This window comes from Thermobia domestica, chromosome 9, assembly GCF_964235325.1.
Source record: "Thermobia domestica chromosome 9, izTheDome1.hap1.1, whole genome shotgun sequence".
NCBI classification, from domain to species: domain Eukaryota; kingdom Metazoa; phylum Arthropoda; class Insecta; order Zygentoma; family Lepismatidae; genus Thermobia; species Thermobia domestica.
In genome coordinates, this window is record NC_137462.1 from 7,378,518 (window position 1) to 7,398,455 (window position 19,938).

At 36.7% G+C, this 19,938-nt stretch overlaps 1 protein-coding gene across 2 annotated transcripts in view; it reads left to right on the forward strand.

Annotated features, from left to right (window-relative positions):
- The window catches only part of LOC145694375 (matrix metalloproteinase-2-like), a 429,459-nt gene that overhangs the window by 80,924 nt on the left and 328,597 nt on the right, over nucleotides 1-19,938 (forward strand). The window contains exon 1 of one of the 2 annotated variants that reach the window (XM_081770542.1): nucleotides 19,275-19,921. The exons of the other annotated variant lie outside the window; for it this stretch is intronic. Within the exon in view, the coding sequence (XP_081626668.1) occupies nucleotides 19,766-19,921 (156 nt within the window). The 5' untranslated portion in view covers nucleotides 19,275-19,765. Of the gene's footprint in view, nucleotides 1-19,274; nucleotides 19,922-19,938 lie in introns of those variants that run through there. 2 annotated transcript variants of the gene reach the window in all.

Sequence of the window (19,938 nt, forward strand, 5' to 3'; positions counted from 1 at the left end):
AGTACTCGCGCGGGGTGTTCACAGACCCCCAACCAAGTAATTTTTTGTTGCTAGCCAGAAATCCTGATGAAAAAATATTTTAAAAATGTCTCAAAACGAGTTCAAAAAATCTGATTGCAGCAAATACTTTTAAAAACACGTCTAGAGTTACGCTACATTGTCTTAATTATTAAAAAAAAATATTTTTATTGCAATAAAACAAATATCAATTTTGAGGTCTACTGGACCCCCGCGCGAGTACTTACGGGTTAAGGACGGTGACGAAACATTCGAAGACGCACAACGTGCCGGAAGACCAACACATGTACAAAATGAAGATCTTCAGGCAGCGATTGAGGCGAATAGAGGCCAGACATGTGAGAAACTGGGATTTCAATTCAGTGTGAGTGGAGAAACCATTCGACAGCACCTCCATCAACTTGGGAAGCACTACAAGTTAGGTCGACGGATCCCACATGATTTGACTCCGTGGCAGAAGGCAACGCGAGCAGACACTTATGTTTCTTTGCTGTGTCGTCTGAGGAAGGAGCCATTTCTGGACAGGGTGTTGTCAGGTGATGAGAAGTGAGTCCTATACGGAGCTGCACGGCGCCGTCATAATTGGTTAGCATCCCATGAACCGGTTCCAAAACAGCCGAAATCAGCACTGCACCAGAAGAAGGTTCTCCTGTATTTTGGTGGAATGCTCGCGGCATCGTGCATCGGGAACTGTTACCAGATGGTCAGAACATCAATTCAACTGTGTACTTTCAGCAGTTGAGCCGTGTTAAAAAAAAAAAAAAAAAAAAAAACTCAAAACTCTGGAGCCAACATTTCTGAATCGCAAAGGGGTCCTCCTGTTACTGGACAACGCTAAGCCCCACGTGGTTAGGATGATCCGGAACACCATTCTACGCCTTGGATGGGAAACACTATTGCATCCACCATACTCCCCGGACATTGCACTGTCCGATTATCTCCTGTTTCATTCCTTGGACAATCACCTTAGAGGACGCCAGTTCAAATCCCTAGTAGAGGTGCAAAGTACACTTGATACCTTCTTCGCTCCACGGCCCACTAAGTTCTACCGCAATGGAATCCATGGCCTTCCAAAACGTTGGCAGAAGGTCGTCGATGGTGATAGGGACTATTTTTGATATCCCAGATACGTCTTAGGTGACATATGGAAGTTCGAAAGTGGTGGGTGAAAAAGCGACAGAACTTTATTGGTTACCTTTATGGTTAAATCGTCTTCTCACACCCGAAAATTGTAGATTCACCTCATTTCATGAAAACTGTTGACGTTCCTGGATGAGTTTTCCGATTTACAAACCCGAGACGGGACGTAGCTAAACCTCCTTTTGGCACTCGAAAACATATTCACTCTCATATGTATAAAAATAGTTACTCATTTAATTTCGTTTTTATTTTGTTTTCTTACTTTCTGCCTTCTTACAAGCTTCCCGAGCTATGTGGTGGCTTGTCAAACTAGTGACTGAACTTGAATCCTTGACCCGATCTATTTTCTTCTTAGACTGTGTGACCTTGCCGGTTGCCATTTTCGTGTGTCTTTCTTTTCTTGTCTGTACATCTGATGGGCCTGTCTTATATACATATGAACGCATCTTCTTCTCTCGTTGTTTGTGTCTCCGTGTATCCGCAGGCACCCAATTCATCACAGGCCTCGTTTTATCCGTCAAACATGGTTTATTGACCTTGTTTTGTATACGAGGGGTAGTCGTCTCTTAAATGATAGCAAGGCCACCTCCATTAATTTCTTCCTCCCAGGCACAACCATTTTTTCTTTTTTTTCTTTTCCATTTCGCAGTTCTATTGACTCATTTCATTTTCCGACAGTGGCAGTTAAAGCTGTCAGACATTGCAACCAGACTATTTGTTATCCTTTCAGACGGACGGACGAATGGAATGCTGGTCGTGGTCAGTTATTATATGGCTGTATTGACCCTTCTTTTGCTTCCCCTTTTCTTCGTATGATGCCGAAATGTCATTCGCTCTAAAAAGATGGAACTGAAAACAAAACCGCATGTCATCATATTTTGAAAACAAAAATTAATTAATTGATTGATTAAGTACCGGTAATTTCTGGTATGGATGTGGAAAACCAGTGATGCCGGTAGAAATTATGAAAATATCGAAAATTTCAACAAATTCTCATCAGAGTGAAGTTTCCAATATTGAAAAATGTATACATACAAAAGAGAATTTACACAATTAAACAAAGCAGAAAATACATTACTGTAAAAGCAAATGACAAAATTCCTTAGTTTTCTTTGCTTTTAAGAGTTACAGACATCTTTCGGAAAATAATCCAACTGAAATCTATTTCTATAGTTTATCCTGAGGTTTTTCTTTTTCTTTCTTTCTTTTTTTTTAATTTTATCTTTTGGTACCTCCTAGATGAGCGGAACGGCAATGTTTTCAGCAAGAAATCAAAAGTTCAAAACATGTTGAATCCAGAAATTGTCACTTATCTATTTCGACATGTTTTTTTCTGTTACAAAAGCAACAAAATTTCCTCTATTTTGTTGAAAGGAGGTGTACACCACACTTTCGAAAGGTTAATTTAGCTTGGGTCTTCTTTATAACTATACTACTACTACTACTACTACTACTAGTAGTAGTGAAAATTTATATTTCAAAATTCCTTTTAAAGAAAAAGCAATGTTGTACAAATAATTATGAAATCTTCCTACTTTTGCGAAATAAAATATTAACAATATGAAATTTTGTTATTAAGTTATAAATTATTTATCATTACAGCTAAGTCGTGTTTGAATTTTAGTGCAAGATTACTTGATCTAACACAGTGATCGCCAAACCGTTGACCGCTAGCTACTAGTGGCTCGCGGGGACATTTTCGGTAAATCGCGTTAGTGCTCCGGTTGGCTAATCTTGATACCTCCACTGAACTGAAGCGAACGACAGGGGGCGCTGATGATAACAACTGCTTGTTTCTTCCGCGCAGCTACCATTGTCAGGGTCATCTCACAGTTGATTGTAAGGAGAACGGGTTGTGCACTTTGTTTTTCTTGTGTATATTAGACATTTGTTATGTTTTTCGTGTGTATATGAGACATTTGCTATGTTTTTCCTGTGTATATTAGACATTTGCTATGTTTTTCGTGTGTATATTAGACATTTGCTATGTTTTTCGTGTCTATATTAGACATTTGCTATGTTTTTTGTGTGTATATTAGACATTTGCTAACTTGGATAGTTTGATTTCATATTTGCTAGAAATATAAGTTTATAGCCAATAAACAAATGTGATTTTTTTTTAAGTTGTTAGTTCTTTTGGTTGGTAGCTTACAGTAGGATTTAAAAATTAGCTTACTCTGAGCTTACAGTAGGTAGCTCAGAAGCTTCGTAAGTTTGACGACCATTGATTTAACGGGTATTCTTCTATCATTAGTTTGGACTTTGAAGGCCCGGTGATTCAGTGATAATACGCCTACTTCTGTCATGATAAGTCCCTGGTTTAACCTCACCCCAGCCTGTGTGAATTTTAAATTTATACCATCGTGTTTTTCCTAGTTCTTCCGTTTTCATAGGCATGCTCATTCAACTAACTCTTCCATTTATCACCCACCTCCTACAGGACTTAGGGCCATCAACTTTAATATTAACGTAGGACATTAAAACTTATTCCATTATTTCGTTAACTTGATGCATGTAACGAAACCACAAATACACAATATTCTGATTATTTTGATTTAGACTAGAATTTGACCTTTAGTAATCAAATACCACAATGCATGATGTTCTTCAGTATAAACAATCGAATAATTCTCCAATTGAAGTTATTCAACTTGCTAACCGGGGCATTTGCCTTCAAGATATGCCATTCTTATGATCTTTGACTTTACAAACAGAGTTGAATGCAAGTGCAAACATTTATAAGAGAGATTCAATACAGTAATTAAAAAAAAAAAAAAAGTTATAGATTGCTAAGCATAAAATTTGATTTACGTCTATGTTATGTCTGCCCACAAGCTATTTAAGCATATTTCTGGCTGCGGTTCAAAATTCGCAGCTGTACTGGAATAATATTTACCCGAGTTCTTGCAATTTCCGGAGGAGAAACCCTGTCCATCTTCTGTTCTCGTAATTTCGAATTTTCCCTGTAAATAATCTATCCTTCAGCAGTAGATGATTTTGTAAGTGGAGTTTACATTGTGCTCCTGGAATTTGCCTTTATGTAATTATAATGTTTTAAGTTCTCATGAAATAACCAAGTCAATCAAACTAAAATAAATTCTAAGAGATCAAAAGCATCCGTAATAATTGCACATAACCAATAAGAAATTTGTATAATTGCTATTTAAGAAAAAAGTATCATAATTACTTTATGACTTAAGGAACTCGAAAAGTCATCTCATCATCGCAGAAACAATTTTCTCCATTGTATTATGCTATCCTGTGTCAATCCAATTTATACCTAAGGTCTTGTCTTGTAATATCTTTGACCAAAGTTGTTGGTTTTAAAGAAAAGTCACAGCTTTGGTAGCTAAGTAGATTATTGCACTAGAAATTGTTAAAAGATAGATAAAATGAATTAAACGAGGAAATTGTTTGCACTAAAAAACATAGTCACGACAGGAGCCGTAACGCAAATGTTTGTATTCCACTGACACAAACCGTTACGGAATGAGCCCCTTGGTAGGTATAATGGTCGCCATGGTTGGAAGTTGGGAATTGCAGACATAAAGCTGAATAAATACATTTTCCCAACATAGTTTGAACAGTTTATCAACCAACAATTCATTTATCTAAGAGTTTTGTCTTGCACTTGACAATTGAACTGCAATAACTTAACAGTAAAATACAATTATGACTTTGTTTTCTAAATAGCAATTTGAAAATGGCGTAGTTGAGCAATATACGGACCAAGATATTGCAATTTTTGAATAAAACATATTATTTCACAAGGAATGTGTAATGTCAAAGAAACTTACAGCTGAAACAATTACGGCAAAATAATAAACAAACAATCTACGCGTCACTTCGATGTAATCGAGCTTTCTCGTGGCTAATAGAATAGAATAGAATATTTTATTGTCATTGAGCTTTACAAGCAATAGACAACGTCCGAATGAGATATACATATAGATACAGATATATATAAAAAAATAATCATTGCATACAGACAATCAGTTATTGGTTAATTTTATAATGAACAACCTAATAATATTTGAAATAAAGTGACACTGCAAATTAGGACACAATGTCTTGACATTCACTAAACTCTTGAATCGAGTAAAATGGATTCGTTATTAACCAGTCATATAACTTTTTCTTGAAAACCTTAAATGGCAGCTGTTGTATGGAGGATGTTAGTTTATTAAACAGCTTTGATCCTATAACTAAATAACTATTTTTGATCTTTGATAATCTAGTGAAGGGTATATCAATTTTCTTACACAATCTAGTATTATATGTATGTACTTCATCCTTGAGTGTCATATTTGCGAGGTTTTTCTTAGTGTAAAGTAGCACTTGATAAATATATACATTAACTACTGTCTTTATCTTAAGCCTGATAAGCAGTTGGAGTGGTTGACCTGGGTTTGATTCTCGACGAGAGCTCATGTAGTTTGGACCCCACGTTATGTTGTAGGTTCACGTATCATATAGCCTCACTGTTGAAAGAAACGCTACATTCAGAATCAAGTGAAATCAAATCAACTTCCATATAATCATCTTTAAGGAAAACATTATACGAGTATGTAGACAGTCATTCCAAAACCTTATTTGCATTATTTGCATTTTAAATGACGGTGAGAGAAAATAGCGCCTGCTTCCATGCCTTTGGCATCCTAACCGTCTGTGCTATCGTTGCCTTCTGTCGTTCGCTTCGTTTCTGTACTTCCCAATGGATAACGAACCAAATTGCCTGGTAGAAATGTACTACCGGTAGTTAATGTAAAAAGTTGCTCATTGAACCAGTAGTAATCATATGTATAATGGCACCGTATTTTTTTCTTGGTGTAGGTAAACATTGAAAGTCGTTAATAGATAAGCCTTTTTTTTGAGGCAGTGCGATGATTTATGTAAACAAACAATATGTTTACACTCATTAAGTGATGGCATCCAGATTGTTCAGCTGCACGCAAATTTTTCACCACCAACTACAACGTGAGAAATTCTGATGGTAGAGTTCTTTTGAATCTTCCAATGTTTTTATACTCGTGATTGAATCTCCCAATTAGATATTCAACACAGAATAATTCTTTATCAGTATGGAATTTGCGCTCTACAATTACAGGTAGTAACATATAAATGGGATGGTTACACGAGTTAAGCAGTGGATTTTCAGGGGAACATAACTTGTTTAGCAAAATGGCTTTACGTGTCATGCGAATCGTTTTATGGGTTTCCAGAGAATAAAGTACTTGGTCCAACACATTTATTATGTAGGCTTTGCAGACACTAATTTCCTTTGTAGGGCTCTAATTAGATGGCACTTTCTACAAGGCTGAAGTCGTAAAACACTGGTAGGCAATCAGACTTCATTGAATACTATAATGAAGTGCAGAGGGGAAATTTTATTCCTTCCAATACTAACTGATGCAATAAACACCGGAATCTTCTTCACACAGCAACGATAATAAACGACAGAAAAAAATCAAATAATTCTTTCGACGACTGGTTTTAGTTTTTATATGAGTGAAACAGAAAAACATTCTTAATGATACTTTTATACATGCTCTAACACTTCGCTACTAATAAATTAAAATTTAAAATTAACATCAGATGTAGCCATATTTAACTGTCCCAAATGGGAGAGGGGTGGCCTATCTTTACCTAATATTTACGGTAGAACCATCAGGAACAGCAGCGACACCAAACAGTTTTAATCGACTACTGGATGAAGGTCTTTCCAACTTTTCTATCATGACCAATCCTTTTCCATGTTACTCTACATAACTTCTTGATTTCGTTGCATTACCTTGTATGTGGATGTTTCCTACGTCCCTTCTGGCCTCGTAGTATCCAGTTAAGGATTGCTTTCATCCATCAATCAAAATTTCATCTTGCAACATATCCTGCCCTCTAGTACAATTGTCCGATGTCTAACCGGAAAGAGACCCGCACACTGAGAACTGTCAAAGATGTATGGAATCGGCCTGACCATTCATCTATATTGCACGGCACCCAAATTTGCATTTAGCATGAACCAATAAGCTCTCGACGCACTGTTGCTAAATATCCAGTGAAAAATTTACTTTCAATAGGCGAATTTTACGTCATGCTGATAAGGTTCTCTTGTCTTACTAAGGACATATAGTATGCCGGTCAAATCGGACTTTCGCACCGAAACGCTGGCAGTCGTTATAACCAGATTGGTCGTCATGAGAGCCGACCTTGAGGTCAAACATCAATTCGACTGCATCTCACAATAATGTTTTACACGTACCTCCCATTGGTGCAGACTGGAGACTTCTTCATATAGTGGATCTTATGACTTCATTAATGATAGCAAGACGAACATGGTTGGTGGATCACAAACATATTTGGACAGACAGTAATTTGTTGGCGAAACACCTCCAGGTTGGTTTCATAATCATTAAAACACAAAATAAATCAATTTAAAAAATATCGTAGCCCTCATTCTCTGAGGGCAGAAATGTGACGGGGCACGCTAATGTCCAGAATCACATGCAGGCACAGGACGGCAAGAATTTACGGACTAACTTGCCTTTTAAAGGTAATCATTGATAGACGTAATTTACAATAGAGTAGAAAGTTATATTTATTTCAATGTACAGTATATGAGGTAAAAAACACTTTTAAAATGTTTTATTTCAATGGTAAGGACATGGTTTGAGAATAAAGTATATTTCGTGGAACATGATAAAATACATTGTAGAAGGAAAAAGAGAGAGGGGAGATCAACGGACAGTATTAACTCTCACGTCAAGGTGAAAGGGTTACTAAAACCCGTAGGATATGGAGACTTTAAGTAGGTACACAGAATTTCACCAAGGGACGGCGTCAAGCCCCAAAGTACATACCGTTTCAGGACCTTTGTATATTATTATTTAATATCGTAAATGTTTATACATACATAAATACAGTGGCGGATCCAGGATATGATCAAGGGAGGGGCTAAAACATAATTTGCAGTTTTATCCAGTGTAAAGCTGAATTGAAGCCCATTTTATCCAGTGTAAACCTGAGCGTCAAGGGGGGGCTATAGCCCCTTAGCCCCCTAGATCCGCCCTTTCATATATATATATATATATATATATATATATATATATATATATATATATATATATATATATATATGTATGTATAATATTTTGTTCAAAAGGATAAAACCTGGAAACGTGCCCCCTTGCGTACGGTACTGGAGGCTTTTTATTCACCGGCAAGTGATTTCCCAATAATAGCAAAATACTTGTAGTGATTCACTTAGGTAGTACATAACAATATAATAAAAGAGCGACCTGTAGTAGAGTATTTATGAAAAGTTCAAGGAGACACTTAAACATATTTTATATTTAAGAGGCCCCATCACGGCGAAATTAAAATACCACTAACTTTACAACAATTATGTGATATCTTCACATAGATAAAACATAATCGAAAAATGGAACAAGAGCTCGCTAGATAATACTATTTTACATGAGATACAGTTATCACGACTCACTTATCTGCTTTCGATTTCCAGCCATTTAGAAAATCGGTATTTATTTTTTTCGCGTTTCTAAATGGCTGCAAACGGAAAGCTACTAGGTGACTCGTGATAGCGGTACCGCATGCAAAAATAATATTGTCTAGCACGCTCTTGTTCCACATTTCGATAATCTGTTGTTTTTTTTTATTTTAGTAATATTTTATTTTCGTAATAATTAGGCCTCTTAAGTAGTGAATAACAATATCATAAAACAACGACCTGTAGTCGAGTTCTTATGAAAAGTTAAACATAGGAGACACTTAGAAATATGTAATATTTAATCGGAAAACAGTTTATACAAAGGGAGAAGCTCTTCGTTACCCGGAAAGAGTGACAAAAACCAACTTATGAACCGAAGAAAGATTTTAAACTTGATTTTTTTTCTTTCGTTTCGTTTCAAATAGAACAATTTGTATATGTTATGTCTGTGTCATATGGAATAGCACTTCTTATGCCGTGGGAGGAAACAGAATGGGGCCCTTCTGGAACTAAACCCTCTTTCTTCAAACAAAGGAAACTCTGTCTGTGTAGACGCCATCTTCCTTTCTTTTTTTTATATTATTCTGTTCATTCTCCCTTTTCCTTGGAACGGATCACCCTGAATAACAGCATACAATTCTTATACCCTTCGCAACATGACATAAACAGTTACACCCCTCTCGAGGGCTATTACCCTACCATGTACGGTGTGAAAATGTCAAAAGCTACCCTGTTTATATTCCATTCTCGTAGGAACACACAAAAAATACGAACTGGGAAATATATGTCTTAACACACTACAAGTTGAGAACTTTGCACTTACCGGTACTTTACAATCCTGCTGCATACAGGGGTAACAGAGCAAGCCTAGTGAATGTTGTATAAAAAGAGGTTAAGGGGATCTCCTACCATCTCCGCTTAGGTTTCTAACTCTCCATTTGATAACATGTAAAATTTAATATGGTAATTTCTAACAAAGTATTGCAGGTAATAACTTGAAATTTTTAATACAAATACACAAGACCCATATAAATCCAACCACGGTCTCCAATTTACGTTACATGCGTTAGATTAATTGCAATATATTCTTCAGTAAGTTTGGCAACAGAGAATAAAAAGTATGCTGCAGAGGGGAGAGGGCTGACCATCTGTTTGCTTGTTAGCTGCTTTTAAAAGGACGCTCTTACCAGAAAAATCACGTTGTGATTCTCACTTCTCAGTGGTTAGAATGGTCTGGACTGGAAGAGCCCAAAACCTCTTCTTTCTTCCTTTCACGGTTTGTTTGTTTCTTCCACCCCCTGCTGTCACAAGAAGACAACTTGTTTCGGAAAGCACTTTGGATTAGTAGCGAAAAGCCAAACTGAATGACACCACGGACGGATTAAAGGGAGGGGCGGTCACTCCCACCGAGAACATTTGAATACTTTGAATAATCGGAGTAAGAAACTAGAAATTGCGTAATGTAATAAGAAAAGTTTGTTGAAGTATACAAATCAAGACGCATTTTAAGTGTCACAGCATTGTACTCTCATCCCCTCCCCTCCCAATTCCCTTCTGAAGAAGTTCTCTTTTGTTTCTCTGTTCCATATTAGCCTTTACACTTACACTTTCATTATCCAGTATTGATTTTTACCATACCATCTGCACAGAAGGCGAATAAGGTTTACGAGTCCTTCCTGCCCCCTTTTTTAAAAATTGCTAATTATAATAAAATTTATCGAAAACAATTCATCTCAACGATAAAGACTTATACACATTCATTATTGCAATTTTAAAATAAACTCGCCGCCTGTCGCGTATGCTAGCGATCTAATATATACGAATAGATGAAAAGTTAGTTTGAAGCGTATTGTTTTTCTGTCCGAATTCATATTTGTTTCTATTGTTGCATCGACAAAAGTGAGTGCTAAATCGATTTAGGCTCGTTGGTCTTTGCGAGGTCCCTCAAGATGCAAGGCCGTGGGCAGTCGCCCACCACTTGAAACGCCTCTGCACTAGAGGTCTGCACGTGCTCGGGCCTACAAAGAATGTATCACTTCGGGCCTGGGAGGGGTTCGGGCAGTAGCGTCATTTCAGATTTGGCTTGGGGGGTCAAGACCCCTTGATATATGTAAAATTTCGCGTTTTTCACTGATTTACTACTATGCTATTGATAAAATTATATAAATCTCAAACTCGGGAGGGGGGCAAATGCCTCTCCCTGTCCTCCTAAATGACGCCCCTGGGTTCGGGCTGTGAATTTTTAAATATACAACCATATTTCTCGGACTTTTTCGGGCCTAACTTTGTAAATATAGTGTAAAACGATACAAATTGCACCGTTCTTTCTGGAGGACTTTTAAAACACAACTGCAAAATCAAACCTCGAATTGCTGTAAATAAAAATACAATTTTGCATTAATAATTAAGTTTCTGCAATCCGGGCTTATTTCGGGCTCATTTGATTATCACAGAGCCAGATTCTGCAATCCGGGCTAGGGCCTAAGTGCTAAGACATATTTTGGACTCGGGTCGGGCCTCACATTGTAAATTCACAGGCCGGGCCCGGGCTGAAAATTCCGGCCCGTGCAGACCTCTGCTCTGCACCCGCACACATTCCTTCCTAGTCCAGAAAATCTCCTCCCCTCCGCATCATCAATAATGGTAAATTTGTTCCTCGTATATTTGCTTATTATTGTAAGAGAAGTTCAAACCAAAACTCTAAAATTTGTTCGTTCTCTGGGGTAATGTGAGTAATGCAAATTAAGAAAGATATGCGTAATATACAAATGTCAGAAAAACTTGATATCAATTTGATTAACCTTTTACGTAATGTTTATTTTAGAAATAATAAACTTATGCAAGTATATCGAGGCATCTGAAATTTAATGTTAAATAGTGGCGATTGAGCCAGAAGGGGCGTGCACTATTCAGTTAGTCAAAGAACTCATATATGTAGCTTGAAAACTAATACTATTTAAACCAATATTGAATTAGACAAATTTGATCACTCTGGCCACAGAAAAGGCGTCACCTTCTATGGCTCACCCATCGCATGATGGGAATGAAAGACAGAGGAAAAAAAAGACAAATTTGTAAAAAGTAGGATAACCATAATTGGAAATAGTGTGTGTATTTTTTAAGGAGGAAACCCAGAAGTACATTCTCGATATAATAATAATAATAATAATAATAATAATAATAATAATAATAATAATAATAATAATAATAATAATAATAATAATAATAATAATAATAATAATAATCTTTCTCACTTCAATCATAGGTTGATGCGCAAGAAGGAAATTTTAAAACTTTTCTCTCCCCTGGGAGAGCTGTTTTATAATTTGATAAGGTCTCTTCTTCGTAACTGCATCTATCCCTGATCGGGCCGCGGTGGGTCAGTGGTAGAGCGTTCACCTCTAATGCATGGCGTCCTTAGTTCGATCTCAGCTCGCACCAAGTGAACTTTGTGGAGGACAAACACCATGTGTGGGGGTTTTCTCGGGGTTCTCCCGTTTCCTTCCACTTTCTGCATTCCAGCATTTCCTTCTTTTCACAACATCACTAGAGCTCCTTTAACCTACCAGGCATAACTGTGGGACGTAAAACTTATAGATTTTTCTATCCTTGATCTTCCACTTCCTGGTTTTTCTTCTGCCTTTTCCCCTATCAACATGGTGATCCAATCGGAGTGCCGAATAAGATGTCCAAGCATGTGTTTCTTTTTTTCCTATTATCTTCATGATCTGTCGTCCTTCATTAGCTTCCTTTAGTACGTCTTCATTCCTTTTCCTTATACAGTATTATTATTATTACACAACCACACAAAATAAATAAAAGTTCTGTGCACTGGACCCCAGGGTATTGATTCGATGTATTTTGGTACCCAGAACCCAAATTTCGAAACTCCAGGACGATTTGACCGTGTCAACTTTGTTTTATGGGCGAAGAACGTAAGTGCTGTTTTACGTTTGCTTATGTTTATCGCCCATTTAAAAAAATATCACGGTCAATCGTCCTGGGGTTTCGAAATTTGGATTCTGGGTACCAAAATATTTTGAATCCATACCCTGGGGTCTGGTGCACAGAACTTTTATTCTTTTTGTGTAGCTGTGTTGTTATTATTATTATTATTATTATTATTATTATTATTATTATTATTATTATTATTATTATTATTATTATTATTTTCCATGCGTACATTTTCTCGAAAATATCCTCCCCCTAAGAGATGATCAACAATTCATTCCTGAATAGTACTCAGCTTCTTTTCCTACTAATGACTATTTAGGAGTTTTTCCTTAGCTGAATCTCGTTATATTGTCTCCATTGTACGTAGAATAGGATTCGATTGCCAGTGTAAGCTCACAACTTCCGAAGTTGAGTCAACATCGTGAAAGAAATGGAGAACTATCCGAATAAAGTGGTAGCGATCTCTGGCCAAGAAAGACGAAAGGATTGTTTGATGTCATTGCACTGATCACGATCTTCTAGGTTGTGAATGTTTACCAGCTGGCATGTCCAGGCCCCTATGGGCTGTATTGCTGAGTTTAGATTTTAGACTAATAAACAGCTGTCTTTAGAAAATAACCTTGTAACACAAATATGATAGTCATGAGTTCCGAACCATCGTGTCAAGTGGTATAAATCTCACTTAGGTGGTAAAATTTGTTATTAGACATTCGTGGAAATCAACTGCTCTGTTAAAATATTTCAGTTTTCTAACATTGTTATGCCTAATTATTATTAAGCATTAATAATTAATTATTATTAAGAAGAAGCTGAAAATCGAGAAACATGGAAGAAATATTTCAAGGTTCAAACTCAAAATTAAGAAGAAACGAAAGAAATCTCATCAGTCCCAGGACCGGCCAAAAGGCAGAATACTTAATAATAATAATAATAATAAGAAGAAGAATTTTAAAATTTCGTTCTTGATTATAAGAATACATTATACATTATAAAAGTCGTATACAAAGAAATGTATACATCCTAGAAATAGTATATACATATCAACGAAATACCTTACTACTGTCAAACAACATTTGTACTGTGTATACATTTATATTAATTCTATAGACTGTCACGTCTTTTAAACACGTGGCTCCCCAGCTTGCCTCACAACGATGAGCAAACGCCAATGATTTGAGTATTCTAGTAGGGAATCGAACCTAGAATCACGCGAACAGGAGTCAAAAGTTCTAACCACAAGACTATGGAACCCCTTAGTATGACGTTATGCTTGAAATTCAAATGATTCTACCAAAAACAATTATCAACGAAATAGTTTATTACATTACATTTATACTGTGCATACATCTATATTAATTACATTATGAAAAGGAGTAGAATGACTATATGCCTGAAATTAAAATGATCCTACAAAAAGCATATTTTTCAACGAAATACCTTCCTATTGTCATGTATACGGGTAATTTTATTCGTGGGTGGAAGGAGGAGTCGCCCGAAGTAAGGAAGAAATACAATACTCTCCTATCTGATAATTGAAATCATGAATAAATTTTATTATTATTCTTATTCTTTCTGTATATGTTCATTTTCGAGTTAATCATTCCATATCGGACTCCCGAAGAAAGAAAAAAAAAAAACTATCGAAACAACTTATTGACCGTGCTGATAGCGACTACTCCCCGTCACGACACCGTTTTTCAGTTTTGTTAGTGTTAGGAAAAAGAAGAGTGAGAAAGAAGAGTAGCAGAGGGAGGCAGAGAAGAAAGGAAAAAGAGAAAGAATGAAGAAAGATAAAGGATTGGAGGAGAAAGATAATTCAGGAAAGGACTGGATAATTCAGGAAATAGAGTAATGAACTTGAATGGTTATTAACGAAGGATCAATTCCGAAGTGATCCGGAAATAGACACATGTCCATAAATACGAGCCTGATCTGGGTCCAGGCGACTGCACAAGAGGGAGTTGCCCAAACCCAGCCCAAGCTAGGTGAAAATGGAATTTAATTGGTTGTAAGGTAATCCTGAAGGGAAAAAATCCAGTCTCTGAACTCCATACTCTGAGATCGACCACACATATGAATTAGCTTGGCGAGACTTCTTTTTTGGAAGGAGAGAGTACCAAATTCTTTTCCTCTTTGATTCCTTCATTTTGTCACACTTCTTGCAACACAGATATTATAGCACAACGACAGTAGAATTTCCAGTAAGTGCATTTTGCAGTTCGTTTCAAGACTATTCTAAAACTCAAGGGTCACAAAATCACCCTCCCCTCTTTCCCTTTTCGAAGGGATCTTTCGGGGGGAAAGGTGAAAAATGTGGAAACAATTGGATACAATTACTAAGAACATTTTCCTTCTTCCTTCACAAGTCTCTTGTTTATGGTCATTTCGTCTTGTGTGATAAGGCGGACTTCAGAACACAAAATTGCAACGCTCCAGATTCCCTACCCAAATTGTCACGCGGTTCGTATGTCAGTCTTCGAGTTTCTTCAAAGAATGTTACATTATCTGCTATGAGATCTGCAAACGATCTCCATTGTATAACTGCTATCTCGATAGAGGCAGTGGACAAAACTGAGGACAAAGCTGCCCAAAACAAGTTTTTGACAAAAAAAAAAAAAAAAAAGAAGAAGAAGAAGAAACAGAGACAACATTTGTTTTTAGCCAGAAGCGCTCATAAATCACTACCACGTGACGCGAAGACTATTAGGGCTAGAGGTTCAGCAGAGAGCTCTCAATTCCTGGAGAAATTCTATCCTCTACGTTGCCAAGTGTAAACGGAAGTATACATTATAATTAATCTAAATTGATCTGGGGCATTAAATCAAAAACAGAAACCATGAACATATAGGTATTGCTGTTGGAAAATATCATAGAAAATTTTGAGACGGTAAGTGCAATATCTTGTTAAATATTCACATAGAAATATCTACGTGTTATCTTATAGGGATCCTGAAACACTTTCAAGTGGGTAGACATCCCCTTAAGTTTCATATTCTAGAAATACCAGTATGCTTTGACAGTAAAACCTTCTTATGTGTTTATTTGAAAAGTCAATACAGTCGTTTACGTTTTCCATGATATTAAAAAGGTACCGAGGTTTCCAGAAGGAGAAAGATTTGGCTAGCATCCCTTCTTCACAAGCTTTGTGTTGTCCTTTTGTCAATGTAAATTCATTATTAATAAAGCCCGGATTTGAAAGCAGAATCAAGTAATAAGATAAGCATGCAAATATACACAATAAATTAAAAAAAAAAATAAATAAACATCAAAATAAGCAAAACACATCAGAAACAAAACAGCAAATGAAATATTTGTTTTGGTGAAATCCTATCTTATTCGAAGGTGTTATAGTATATAAGGATTCTCTTGTATGAAGCTCTTGCGTCTGTCACTGAAAAATGATTTGCACAGTAAAAATGTTCTTTCCACGTCACATGACGTCACAGAGCCCGTGTGAATAAGTTCTTCTTCGGTGAATTCTTCTTCAATATCTGTTTCTTCACTGGAAAGCTTCCTAGAAAGTTTACACAGTGTTTTGTAACAAGGATTTTTTTTTTCTTTTTAGTAGAATCTCACTGAGGTTGTCCAATGCAATTTTAACAACACCAAGAATCTATTACGAAAATGTTACTGGAAATTTCTTCTATCAGAGAAAATGAATATTGTAAAGCTTCGAACTGTTTTATAAAATCAGGTAAGTTAAAAGAAGTGGTTATGGATGTACTTCGGAAAGTATGAAATCAATTATACCAATAACGGCAGTGCATAGGAATGCAATATTCACTTTTAATGTGTCAGTGGTAGAGCGTTCACCTCTGGTGCTAGGGGTCTCGGGTTCAAACCCTGCTCCCGCCAAGTGAACTTTGTGGTGGACAAACACCGTGTGCATGGGTTTTCTCGGGGTTCTCCCGTTTCCTCCCACTTTCTTCATTCCACCATTTCATTCATTACTCATCATCACCGTCTCCTTTAGCCTAACCGGCATAAACGTGGGACGTAAAACTCAAAATTTCATTTCATTTTATTTTCACTTTTAATGTGATTTAGGAAAATATGAAATCTTAATTGAAAATCGTAAAAGAAGTAAGCATTTTTTTTAAACCAGAATAAGCATTTTAACTACTATCAGCCATAATTAAAACTGCTTGTTAGGGGGTATACTAAAAAGTGCAACATTTGTGCATAGTTTTAAAACTGTGGAAAGAAATTAACATTTTGCTTAGAGATCCCGGCTCTAAGTATAAAACCGATGGGGCGCGGTGGCTCAGTGGTTGAGCGTTCACCTCTGGTGCTTGGGGTCCTGGGTTTGATTCCGGATCGTGCCGTGTGAACTTTGTGGTGGACAAACACCGTGCTCGGGGTTCTCCCGTTTCCTCCCATTTCTTCATGCCACCATTTCATTCATTTCTCATCATCACCGTCTCCTTTAGCCTAACCGGCATAACCGTTGGACGTAAAACTTAAAGATTTCATTTTCTAAGTATAAAACCGCCATATACAAGCTGTAAAGTTAATCCATCTACACTGGAATCTTTAAGAACAGCAACAGTAATAGGGAAAGGAAGTAGCCCAAGACACATATAAAGATACTATTCCGGCTTTCGCCTGGTGGAATTGAAGAAGCCCTAATGGTGGCTCTTGAAGATTAGTCGTATCGCTAAAATAAATAAATAAATAAACTTTTGTCGCTTTGAAACAAGGGGAAGATTTTTCTAATGTTTTTTATTCTTATATACGAGTTTAATTTTTACTGATATGGCTTCCCTATCCCTTAAGAGCCACTACTGGTAACACAATTAGAAACTATGACTGCCAGATTCGAAGCTGAGGTCTCCCGATTGGGAAGCAGCTTCCTTCGCCTTGAAAATTCGTAAAAATAATATAGAATAAAAATTGCAATTTGAATTGCTGTGGATATCCCGAACAGTGATTCAATTTCTGTAATATATGCAATGAATTTTACTTCGTAAATACGAAAACTGTATTTCATGTATGTTGTAGTGAAAAAAAAAAAAAAACAGTTTTAATCCATTCATTGTAGAGTTAATATATTGTACATAATTTTCTATGTATGCAGTTACTGTATGTATATTTCATAAACTAGCGATACCATTATTGATTTTAGCAATTTAATCCTTTTCTAATATTTATGAGAAGATTTATACACGGTTATTGATTGTAACATTCGCTGGGTCTCACGTTTATAGGATGTTCAGTGGTGGTAAATCATGTCAGCAAACACAACTGTTTTAAAAAAATCAAATTAGAAACTAAGTTGTTTCTTTTTCATAAAAAAAGATTTATTTTGTTTTGTTTTCAGCTGATTTTGTACTCAAGCTTTCAAAATATTAATGAAATAAGATTTTTTTTTTGTTACAAAATTAAACAGTTGAACAATATGCAATACCAGTCTCCGTGTCGTGGGTAACCAGGGATTTAGGATTTGGATTTCTGGGTTTTCGTCATCTAAGGTCATTTAGTCCTTCACGATTTGAGGGATGGCGTCCCTCGGCGGGCGCACAATCCGGGGAAAGGGAAGGAAGAAAGGATTGGGGAAGGAAGGAAGCGGCCTGGGACTTATAAGTTAGGTACCACCCCGGCATTTGCCTGGTATGAATGAGGAAAACCTCATTCAGGATCGCTGGCCTGAAAAAGCTGTTACACTTGTTCGACCGAGTGACCCCACCGGGAATCGAACTCGTCGTGGGTAACCAAATTACGAAACGTACAGAACTAGAAGTGCATATATATACCATCACATTCGGATACAATCCAGTATTATCTTTATACAAATGATCTTCTTGATTACAAATTTGAGAAAATGTCGCTTAACATCACTCAAGACACATAAAAGTGGTATCAATGGAAAGCGAAGCTCAAAAATCTTTCGGTAGCTGTTAAAGCTACCGTGTAGTTCTTGTTTTCGCCGCTAGAGCGTTACGGTACAAAATGGCTGTCAATGAAGTCCAGAGGCGCGCCCACGTGGGGATCCACCGTGTCCACCCACCCCCCAAACCAAAAACTTGGCAACTCGACGTATATTTGTACATTTTCTTATTAAAATCATACCTGTTTCGCAAAAAAAAAAAAAAAAAAAAAAAAAAAAAAGATAGATGTAGATCAAACATTTTGATCTTGCATGTCATTTGTACTTTTTTCTTATAGCACCGTGTACACGGATTTTCTTGGGGGTTCTCTCATTTCCTTTCATTTTTTCATTCCATCATTTTGTAACATTCGCTCCCATGAGCAAATATTCTTATGCATTTTCAATATATGACGTTCAAAATTATTTTATATTAAAATATTTATTTTTGGCAGAGTCAAAGTTTCCTTTTTTTTAAAGTAAACATCCCTTCTCCTAACCTCCGAGAACCATTGCCTTGCATCGACCACCCACTTTCACCGAAGAAGGGTCAGTAAGGTTCCCCCCTACTCTGGCTGAGGGAAGCACACCACCCAAGTTGCAAAACGTATTTTTTAAAAAGAAAGCAGAAAACTGGACAATGGTCATCTACTCTACTGCGCCATCCTTTACAACGGATTTTCTTTTAAAATAAACCAGCCACTAACACAGAGAGTTTCTAATTTTTAAATTTTCAAAGAACAGAAAAAAAAAAAAGATTTTTGTTGGGAGTTAGTTGAAAAGCACTCAGGGAAGTTAGTTGGTGCAACATCTTAGTGGTGCAAAGACCCACATAACGCAAGATTCCTACATTCCGTTCACATATTTTTTTTTTGTGTGTGTATAAAGAGAAAAATCAGAATGTGTGGCTAAGTGCATAACAGTGGTGCTTTGCTAGGATTACCCGCGTGACAAAATAGGTGACAGTTACTCGCTCCAGAAACATTTATATGTATAAAATCTAGATTTACCTACGTACATAAAACTATATAGATATATATATCGTTCGCAATTTTTTTTAAACATTTTTTTATTTGGTTAAACGACGTAGTAAGCGGTAAAGTTACATTCCCGCTCCATAATGGCGACACAAATGCTTATATTAGTGCCTGATGGAGAATCTCAGTGAAGGTGTGCGTAAAAATTCAATATATATATAAAAGAGAGAAAGACTAGATGACCAGTAGTGGGGAAAACCTTCCAAGAATCCTCGTCTCGAATCATCCAAGAATCATCTGCCAGAGATGCAGCCGTCGGGTTATGAAGGAAGGACTTCCATGATCCACGGTGTAGTGTTTAGCAGGAGCTACATCGCGTGCAGTGTAGTGTGGTGGCTTCGCATCACTGAGGTAATTACATCTATAGTGGACGATCCAAAGATGCAAGGCAACGGCGAAAAGGTAGGAGAAGTTTTAAA